The sequence below is a fragment of the Diachasma alloeum genome, unplaced genomic scaffold, assembly GCF_001412515.2.
Source record: "Diachasma alloeum isolate Michigan unplaced genomic scaffold, Dall2.0 Dall_scaffold_00371, whole genome shotgun sequence".
NCBI lineage: Eukaryota > Metazoa > Arthropoda > Insecta > Hymenoptera > Braconidae > Diachasma > Diachasma alloeum.
Window position 1 is genome coordinate 1 of NW_021680510.1, and position 11,231 is coordinate 11,231.

Here is an 11,231-nt window from a genome sequence, read left to right on the forward strand (position 1 = left end):
AAAAAAATTAATTTAATTCATCTTCTGTAGGGTGTAGGAAGTGGAAAATTTCTATTGCTAATTCTACTGTTTTTAGGAAATTTAATTGAAAAAATATTTGAGAAATATACTTCATATTGAAAATCAATCAAATTTGATTTTTCTTTATAATTTTCCTATAGAAATTCCTCAATATCAATTTTTCAAGTTTTTTTCACTTTCTTTTCTCCTCTTGAAAAACCTTGGAAAATTTGAACCGAGAAATGTTTATAGAAAATATCCCAATAGAATAAGTTGTACAGAAAAATCGAATGCTATTGACTTTTTCAATAGAATATTTTTCATTGAACAGTCAATAGAATTTGCCAAAAACTAGTAGAAATGCAATAGAATTTTCTAGCGTATTCTAGGTTTTTCTATTAATTTTTTTCGTGTGTGTACAGAGCTCAAAAAATGTATTCTCTGAACGACTCTTCAAAGAACAGAAGCAGAAGAAGCGCAGCTGGGCAGAACCGCTTGAATATTCGGTATTACTCAACCCTGCTCACCCTGGATTTATGATTTTATATCCTGATTCGATGTGTTTTTGTGAGTTATTAACGGGAAAAATATGATAAAACGTGGCTCTTATAAACTCGAGTTTATACGAGTATTATGAGGTGTTATTTCGTCCCTATCTGTGAACTAGGCCACACAATATAACTTCCACCGCTAGGAGTGATCCTCCTTTATAGGTACGTGCTCAAGTAGATGTGCGGGATGGTCCCCAATACTGCGCCTCGCCTTCTCGAGGCATGAATTCTTAAAGGAAACACGATAAACGATATACATTCAGAATTAACGTTATTTTTTACCTAGTAGTGAGATATTTAGCAAACCTCACCAGCTCTTAGCGTAACCCAGGATTCACGACGAAGACGTTGCTGGTGTAGAATCCCAAAAAAGGAATAAAAATAATATGGAAATACAAAAAAAGGAAAAATACTAAATTAATTGAATTAAGGCCCGGGTGTACTACCTTTCGACCGTTATCTCGATGTTTTTTTTCACCATTCGTCATCTGAAATTGTCAATTAAGTCCTGCATCATGCAGAAGTTTTGAAAAATTATGAATGAATAATCGAAAAAAAGGAGAATTCGTAATTTTTTCAAAGAGCATTTTTAATTTATATTCAGAATAAGTTGAATAACAAGAAATTGAAAAATGTATCTGATTTACGGTGACAAATGGCGGCCTGTCACTCAATATCATGCAGGGGGAAGACTGATTTCGTAAATCTTTTCCCACACTGCACAGAGACATTTATTATTACGGAAAAGGCTCTTTCAAAAAAGTTGTAATATTTTGGAGAATTTTTTAATCACACTTTCATCACATAAAAATGGCAGATGACTACATACCACTTTTGAAAATTGAGATACCTAGCAGACACTCCCCGTGAGGAGTTGGTGTTTTATCCACCATGGAAAATGACAGCTAATAGATAATTTGCCACGGCGAATCAGATATTTGTATTTTCTACTTTTTTCAACTCATTCTGAATCTTAATTGAAAACGCTCTTGGAAAAAGTTCAGAATTTTTTCTATTTTTTTTTATCATTCTATCATAATTTTTGGGAATTTCTACATGATGTACCACTCAATTGACAATTTTGGATCACGAAAGATTTAAAAAAATCCAGATAACATTCGAAAGATAGTACACCCGGGGCTTAATCTCTTCACTATCAATATTCCAACGTTCAAATAAATAATTGCGTAATAACAAAATCACTGTCACACAATTAATATGACTTTCTTTATTCTCACCATTCACACATCACCCCATTAATACCTAGATAAACAATTCAGCTCGACCCCTCCAATTACGTTCCAATTATTTATAAATAAATACAGACTTATGTTCATTACAGTGTGAGGTAAATTAATACAATGATCAATGTGAACTCTAGCGTAATCTCCAAAACCTCGAGATTCATTGCATCCACTGGCTTTTTCGATTCCTCTCTTTGATTTCAAACTTAATTTTCTATAATTTCTCTACTTCACCTCTTATCGAATAGAAGCGATTTTACTCCTAAGTGCTCGCAAATCAATGATCAAAAGTGGCTACTGATCAATTCTCAATATCTATTCGACTTCTTCAGGCACGTGGCATCGTACAATGTCTACGTCTAGCTGTGCAGCTGACAACACATTTCGCAATTCAATGATTCTAGGTGGCCATAATTCATTTAAAATTCAATTTCTCCAATGATTATTTCAACTAAACCCTTAAGTGCAAGTGGATGGTTATTTTTCTGGTCACAATGTGTCTCAATCGATCACATTCATTACTTTAAGTGCATTTTATAAATTATAAGCATCATCACATTTTGCTTTTTATCCAATTGAAATTAATTTCCACCACTTTATTTTGCATCAGTACATATTCCTCATGCGTCAACATTTGTCAGTAAAAAAAAATTGGATGACTAGAATTCACGTTACGCACTGAATCAAAAATTGGATAAACTCCCTCAGATATACTTCTGACGAAGGAAAAAAAATATTCAGGAAATAAGAAAAACTCTCCAAAGGTATAAAAATCATTGCAAATGGACCACTGTGGGCTTAACAATGCTCTTATCGTAAAATCATTCACGTACGCTGCAATAAAGTATCACAGAAAAATGCGTATAAATTTAATTGATAGGTAGAATAGACATTTTATGTACAGCATTTATAAATACCATTAATTTACCGGTGAAACAAATTCATGATTTTTTTTTATTCGTAGAAACGAAGGCTTTAAAAATTGCGGTGCAATTGTTGTTGAGATTTCAACATTGAAGCACATTTAAACTTCTTTGAAATGAATATTAAATAATCGCACAGTTAAAGGGATAAGCAATAATCGAAGAATCCCATCTTCACTCGCAGTTTAATATAGAAATATATATTATGTTTATATTTTTAGTTAATCGACCATTTAAATACAACTTAGGATGAACTATCTAGACATGACTCAATCGATCAGGGAATTCTTGACATTTGCTGCTAGACGTGAATTACCGTACATTGAGACTATCTGGGGTTGATTAAAATTCATCGAGGTGTATCAGAAGTGCAACAATTACGGTCGCCCCTGCCTCCTTTGTCGCCCACTCGGTGGATTCAATACCATCGATACTGTCTTTTCCAGAGCCAATTGTGTATGATCCAGGCCGTACCAGAAGTTGAAATGCCGTCGAGGCGTTGAGTTTCTTGTTAGACTGGGTGTCTATGTATCTGGAATGATCAGAGATATTGATGGGTATGGACTTTTAGCAAAATTATGGACAACTTAAGGTTGACTAATTCCAAAATACGCGAAGTAGTATAAACATAACGTGAATTTTGAAGATTGAAATTTGAAATGAATTCTAAACGAATAATTAATATGAAGGGAAACATTGTGATTGAGTTTGGGCTCGATTGGCAGTCTGGTATTATTAATAATAATTAGTCTAGAAGTGCAAAAATAATGCAGTCTTATGAGAAAATCAACTTTTTGAGTTCCGGAAAAAGATTAAAATCTAGAAAAAATCGTTGAAGATCAGAAAAATAAATAGAAATTCTATGCCTAATATGAAAATTATCGTCAGTGTCAATGTTTTGTGACAAATAATTCATGTTCAAATACCCTAGTCCAACAAGAGATTATTCAAATTTAGAATTCATAGAAAAAATCATCGATAACGAATAATTTTTTGGGGCTTTTTGAATTAATTGTTTCTCATTACACTCAACGACTCAACTGGAGTTTATTCATGCTACTTCAAGTACAAAGTTGACATGTGTACTTAGTAATTGAGGGGCATCAAAATTCCCTGCCGACAATTATAAATATTTTGAACATGAAGATGAACGTGTTTTGGTTTTGAAAGATATTAATAATTTTGAGCAGGAAATTTGTTTGAAAATTTCGTTGAAAAACTCAGCGAATTTGCTAGGAAATTCGGTTTAAACTCTACTGAAAATTCTATTGGAAAGGTCTCCAGCATCTCTGCGCATGTTTTCAGCAGAAATGTGCAATAGAAAATATTTTAATGAAAAAAACAATAGAATTTAATTTTTCTATACAACTTATTCTATTCAGTTATCTTCTACAGAAATTCTTCGGCTCGAATTTTCCAAGTTTTTTAATGGGACAAAAAAATTAATAGTCTTTTGAACTTTCTATTGGCGTTTGAAAATCCGCAATTGATCTGTGTGTGCTTTTTAAAAGGACATGGTGCATGGAAAGCATTGAATAGAACAAAATCACCAGAATTTGATATTTCCATTCAACTTATTCTATTAACATTTTTTAATAGAAATTTCTCGGCTCAAATTTTTCAGGTATTTTTGTTTGATTTTTCTAATAAAAAGAGAAAAAAAATTGTGTGAAAAAAAAAGGGAGAAAATATACGTCCAGAAATTCCTATAGGAAATGTCTCAATAGACAGTTGGATATAAAGATGAAATTATAATGATTTTCTAATAAAATCGTTTCAATTAAACCTTTTTTTATAAAAAACGCATAGTAAAGTTGCGGAATTCTTCAACAGAATTGGCCAAAAACTAATCGAATTTTCAGTGGAAGTTTAATAGAAGTCCCATAGAATTTTCTATCGAATTCATTAGGTTTTTCTATAAAATTTTCTCGTGCGTGACTGTTTTTGGGGAAAAACAACTTACGGATATTTTCGACTGCCTTCATCGGAGGTCACGTATTTTATGCTGGGGGAGAAGACCACCTGAGGATTTTGACCTTCACTATTGATAATCGTTGTTAGATTACTCGTGTCTAGTTGCTCAACTGTTAGCAGTTCTCCTCTGTCGAGAATCCATCTGAAAAATAATTGTGAGATTTTTTTAAATGAAGGAAATGAAATTTTAAAAAACATGAATTTTCTTTACGTTAATTTTCTATTAACTAAATTAATTTTCTTGATGAAAAAAGAAGAAAAATAGAATGAACAAAAAATTGAAAAATTTGAGCCGAGGAAGTTCTATAGAAAATATCTCAATAGAATCAGCTGAATAGAAAAATCGAATTCTCTTGGCTTTCTCTATAGAATATTTTCTACTGAACATTTCAACAGAATCTGCCAAAAACTAATAGAAATTCTCAAATTTTTCTCTTAAATTTTTTCGTGCCTGTAATGCTGATACAATCTAGAAAACAAAATTACAAAAAACGAAATCCAAAGAAAAAATCAAAACTAAATGAGACATGCCAAAAAACCAAAATCCAAAATTAAAGACTTAAAAACCTCCAATTAACATTATAAAAGTCATTTACCTAATAGCATTCAATCGAATTCCATAGAAAGCCACATGCCACTTATCAGTGGTGCTCTGCGGTATCTGATTAGCATTGATGCTCTGCTTGAGTGGAAACTTGACCCACCCAACGGGAACAGCAAACTCGGCAGGAGGTTCGCCCTTCTTACACATGAGCCCATCACTATCGACCTTATAGCACCCACTGCAGTAGCAAACAACCTCATCAAGCGAGAAGAACTCATCAGGGAGTACCAGTGACTTCTTGAGCCTCCCACAAGCCTTGAGATACTCGCACTGTTTCGCCGGTGTGATAATAATCGTAGAATTAATCTGAGGTATGGACGGTGAGCTGAAGATCCTACTAGGCGTGACCGAAGGCTGAGGGCTCTGTGCCACACTAATCTGATTGGGTATAATGGCACTGTTGCTCTTCGACATCTGCCCCTGGGTTGGCTCCTGCACATTGGCCGTTGCATTAGAGACACCAGACGTAGCAGCAAGATTATTCTGAACATTTCCCCCCAGATTATTACACACTGAATTATCCTGGGAATTATCATGTCCCATGACATTACTTATTTGACTATTAGAGGCAATACTCTCATTAACCGCATTATTGGCATTTGTCGACTGAATAGCTGTACTGAGACTCGACATATTGCTCGAGGTAGCAGCCGATCCATTTCTGATATTAATATTCGTTGCATTATTTAATTCTACGTTTGTACAGTCACTCTTCAGGCTCGGTGCATTAGACTCAGGCTCCTCCTCCTCATTCTCGATCTCATTATTCGACATTGTATTACTGTCATTAGAAATCTCCAAATTATTCTTCATATTTGAACACTCCAGCAAGGCATCCCGCGCCTCATTATTGATCTCCGACCCAACATCGGAATTATTACTGTCCGAGTGGACACTACTGGTCAACGACTTCCCAATCCCCCCATTGATATTCGAGTTATTGCTGTTGGACGAGTGCCCACTCACCTCAGCATCACTGCTATTCCTACAAGTCTCATCGTAATTCTTCTCACTCAAAGAAGAGCTGGACGGAAGTGCTGTGACATTTTCCTTCTCATGACACTCCAAATCAGCCTTTTCCCGCGAATTCTCCGGTTCATCAACTTCAATCGCACCCATTTGCTCGATATTGCTGGCAATTGCCATGTTAATAGCGTCGTTATTCGTGCATACAGTGTCTGCGGGGGATCCAATGATAGAGACCTCCTCGACTTGTCCATAAAGATCGATGACAGCGTAAACATAAAGTGGTAGATCCGTCACTGCAATTCCCTGATCGATATTATTGATGAAGAGATGCAGCCTCGACTCCTCGTCGACGAGTAATCCAATGGTGGAGCCCACCTGGAGGCTCTCCAGATTGGCCCCATACCGAGTTTTGACTTTAGTGCCGTTGTGAGACATCCACTCGCTGCAGATGATCCACGAGTGTTTCTTGAAGCCCAGAGCAGTCAGTGGAAAGCTGGCTTTCTCAGGAGAAATGCAGGAAACCCCACAGAGAATTCCTGACACCCATCGATCGTTGGTTTTCTCAATTTCCACTTGAAAAATCTTCCCTTTTATCAGAGGTCTGCTGGACATTACGACCCCCTGATTGTAGCTAGCCACTCTCCTGGCAATAATCCTCCCTTCCAACTCAACATTTCTCCCATGATTCTCATGGAACTCATACCTCAACTCTCCCTCCGCAATCCCTGACACCGGCTGAACAGGAGTGATCGGCAATTCCGATAATTTGGCCTCTGACATTTCTATCGATGTGTCCATACCCAGATCGTTCCTCATGACTGGTGGCATTGGATCGAGAATGAGCTCCAGTGAATCCTGCAGCCTGAGACTGGCATTGAGCGACATAACGCAGGCCTGCTGCTTGTTGCTGGTGATACTGACAGCCACTGTGCTGCCAAACAGCTCGACAACAGCGTAGATCATCTCAGGTATACTCAGTGCAGCCACCCCCATGTCCTCGCCGTTTATATAGAACTTCAGACTCCCCTCGTGACTTCGTTTCAGCCCTACCTTGTCGCCAACCCTGAGCCAGTCCAGGCTGGGGCAGTAGTTGGAGCACAAAACCAGGCCCTTATGTCTCACCTCGTTCCCCGTGAGGTACCAGGCGTCTGCGGGGATTGACGTCATCCCCGGGACGAGATCCATCGACGTCAACCAGTGACCAGTCTCGTTATTGAGAACCCCAATCTTCAACGATCCACTCCACTCCCCTGCAATCTCCTGAATCGAGATTTCGAACAGCTCGTTGTTCTCCAGGGCTGAATCACTCAGCAGAACTGCGTGATTGTACTCTCTGCAGCGAGCTGCTATCACTCGATCGCTGTTCAACTGGATGTTGAGGCCAACTGATTCGTGGAATTTGTGAGTTATCTCTGATTGCGCCTGAGGCTGGACAACAGACGTTGGCTGCTGGCTCATGCTGTTCTCAGACGGAAGGTACTGCTGGGTCATCGTGTCCCTCCTCTCTGGCTGGACAATTGTGACCTGAGCACACTGGGCGTACAGATCAATCACCGGATAGACGTGAGCTGGGAGTCCAGTGCAGGCTATCCCCTGGTCAATCCCATCGAGATAGTAATGGAGACTGGAGTCTGCACACCTCATCATCCCTATTCTGTTCCTCTCAGTCAATTTATCCAGATCGCAATTGTAGTGGTGTCGTAATGTCACTCCGTCCCTCATAACTGTGGAGCCAGAGAGCATCCAGGTGTCATGATCAATATCAGTCATGGTGGAGGGGAACTCCAGCTCGTCAGGCCTGATGGCAGTGACTCCTGCCTCGATCGCTCCGTTCCACCGCCCCACCATCTTGTCAATCGACACCTCGAAGAGCTCCCCGTCCCTCAGGGGTCTGTTCGCAATGACAATGGCCTCGTTGAACTCCCCCAGAGCCCTGATCCTCGAAGCTGTCAGGCCGTTGTTGGATATCCTCGCGTGCTTCCCATGCACGTGATGAAACCTCAGATCGCTGTAGAGCGTCGTATTGCTGAAGCTCGAGTTGTTCGTCGTCGGGCTGTAAAAATCGGTGTTATCGACGATTGTGGCCTGTGTCGCTTGCCCATAAAGATCGATAACCCCGTAGACCTTCTCAGGAACCCCGACAGCAGCTGCCCCCTGGTCCGCTCCATTGACAAAGAAATGCAGGACTCCATTGTCCTTCCTCATGACTCCAACTCGGTCGCCCACTTGGAGACGATCCAAATTCTGTCCATACTGGTCGATTATAGAAGTCCCATTGTGCATCACGCCATTTCCAGTCATGATCCAGGTGCCAGACCTGACGTTAGTCATGGTGAATGGGAATTCCAGTTCAGTGGGGGAGTGAGTGGTGACCCCGATCTCGATTGAGCCAGCCCACTTGGTGACGATCTTGTCGAGCCTCACCTCGAACAGTTCATTGGGTCTCAGGGGTCTCAGCGTCAAGACAACTCCATTGTTGAAGTCGTCCATGGCGTTGGGCCTGTGTGCAGTCCTCCCATTGTTGATGACGTCGGCGTGGGTGCCACAGCAGGGGTGGAAGGTGAGTCTGTCCAGGGGCTCCTCCTCCCCAACTTCACTGAGACCCTGCAGATGAAGGGTGTTTCGTCTCGTCACCAGGTTCTGCTCTTCCCTCTCGTCTCTGTCGACGATAGTCACTTTAACTGTCATTCCGTACAGCTCCACCACCCCCCAGACGTTGGGGGGTACCTTGGCAGCCACCCCCTGGTCCAAACCGTTGATCAAGTAATGGAGATTGCCATTGCTCCTCCTGATCATCCCCACCCTGTCGCCCTCCCTCAGCTCGTCCAGATTGATCTCCCCGTACTCCCTCTGAATCCCCTTGCCATTGGTCAGAATTCCACAGCCTGACATCATCGTCGTTCCAGACCTCATGTTCGTCATTGTGGCTGGGAACTCCAGGGCTGTGGGACTGTGAGTCGTCACACCAACTTCAATACTCCCGGACCACTTGTCCACAAGTCTGTCGATCCTGATCTCAAACAGCTCGTTATCCCTCAGGGGTCTGTGTGTCATAACAACCCCATTATTGAACTCATCGAGAGGCCTGCGTCTCTCCGCTGTTCTCGCGTTATTCGATAATTTAACCAGTGCCCCAACCCTCTCGTGAAATCTCAATCGATCCTCCCTGATTGTCGCTGGGCTCGGATTCTTCGGCTGATTGACATTCATATTGACATTGAGATTGACATTGAGATTGGCTACTAAACTCGCTGACGATGCTTCACCCATCGTCAAGTCGTTATTGATCTCCTCTTCGTCTCTAGGTTCGTTCGTTGTTGCTTTTGGATTTGTTATTGTTACCTGGACATAGTCACCCGACATCTCGACAACTGCGAAGACACACGAGGGGATGTTGGTGGCTGAGACACCCTGGGATATTCCGTTTATGTAGAAAACAAGCTCATCGTTGGAGGTTCTCATGACACCGATGGTGCTCCCCTCGTCTAGCTCGTCTAGGTTTGTGTCGCACATGGAGTCTGACAGGGGATGACCATTTCTGAGGATGCCAGTGCCTGTCAGCAGCCAGGATTGCCCCAGGGGGTCGTTTAGGGTCTCTGGGTCGTAAGTGGTCACACCAATCTCCACTGTTCCACTCCATGATCTTCTCACCTTCTTGTCAATCCTTATCTCGAAGAGCTCGTCGTTCTGCAGGGGTTGGGCTGAGTGAATTCTCTCCTCCTCGTAGGTTGAGAAGACTCGAACAGCAGTGGCACTGTTGTTCATCAGACTTATTCCGTCTCCACATCTTCGGTGAAACATCGCGGGGGATTAATCAATGTTTAGGTGGGCTCGTTCACTGGGACACTCACTTTTTGGGGGGGGTCACTTGTGCATCAGGACGACGTGTCACCCCATGCCGGAGCACGGAGCATCGTTCACTAACGGGGTGTAGGGGGACGTTTTTCAACTACACTTTCACGCTCTTTACTGATCACAAAAATCCAACCTGGAAGTCTATTGATGCAGTCTTGTCTCCGTGCGAGTGGGTAGGAGGGATGTGCGATAGTCGATTATTCTGAGAATCGATATTTCAACGGGTGATAATCGATTATTTTACAGATTTTCTGCAGCTCGATGGGTCGAAGTTTTAATGTCGATCCATTTTGAAATTTTTGGTTCCGAAGGGATCGATAGTGAAACTTCGATATTAATATTCAAAGATCGAATTTAGCTTTTGGAGTTTTTTTCAATTCATTTTTCACAAATGATTCAAACAATCGATTTAGGGGAGGGTAGGGTAAAATGGACACTTTTGACTTTTTTAAAAATATTTATAACTCAGAAACAGATTTATCAATTGAGCTCAGTCTAAGCTCATCACAAAGAGGAATCATTATTTTTCAATTGAAAAATAAAATTATTCCATTTCATGAACAATTCAGCAAGTCATACATATTTCAAAAAAAGTCAAGTGTTCGTTTTACCCTACGCTTCCCTACAAATAATTTCTTATTTGATTGAAACTGTTATTGTTGCCTTTATGAATAACATATGAGGATACAAAAACTCAATAACTTATGAGAATGCAGCAAATTACGGCATTTAGAATTTTTTTCGAAAATCCATAGGAAGTTACTTTTAGGTGGTGTTGTCTTGGGATGTACCTTAAGGCGCAATTATCTGAACAGAGCTATTTCTATCACACTGTCCGTAAAACGTCGTTTTACGGACGCTTCGTATCCGTCAAACGCCGTTTACGGGTATTGTGAAGAAAAATTATGTTCGTCCCTCGGCCGAAAATAACTTTTCTGCCTCGTGTGATTGTATTCCTCGGCTTCGCCTCGGTCTGCAACCCTCACACTCGCCAAAAAAATTTTTTTCGACCTTGTGACAAAACGTTTTTTATGTCACTCGGCCCGAAAAAACCGCGATTCTAACGTCACTTTGTTCGATTAGATCGCAGTTTGCTGGCCTATCGACAGAT

At 40.7% G+C, this 11,231-nt stretch overlaps 1 protein-coding gene across 1 annotated transcript; it reads right to left on the minus strand.

Moving 5' to 3' along the window:
* Positions 1–1,750: 1,750 nt before the first annotated feature.
* Positions 1,751–10,272, minus strand: LOC107041710 (neuralized-like protein 4). The gene is made up of 3 exons (XM_015262397.1): positions 5,289–10,272; positions 4,682–4,834; positions 1,751–3,250 (listed from the first exon to the last, which is right to left on the minus strand). The coding sequence occupies exons 1-3, from the start codon at positions 10,064–10,066 to the stop codon at positions 3,061–3,063; spliced, it is 5,121 nt and encodes a 1,706-aa protein (XP_015117883.1). The 5' UTR covers positions 10,067–10,272; the 3' UTR covers positions 1,751–3,060.
* Between the last annotated feature and the right edge of the window lie 959 nt (positions 10,273–11,231).

Coding starts and splice junctions, on each gene's coding strand:
- LOC107041710 (XM_015262397.1), bottom strand. CDS start 10,066: ATGTTTCACCGAAGATGTGGAGACGGAATAAGTCTGATGAACAACAGT. Junction 4,835..5,288: donor ATTCGATTGAATGCTATTAG/GTAAATGACTTT, acceptor ATTATTTTTCAG/ATGGATTCTCGACAGAGGAG. Junction 3,251..4,681: donor GAAGGCAGTCGAAAATATCC/GTAAGTTGTTTT, acceptor TGATCATTCCAG/ATACATAGACACCCAGTCTA.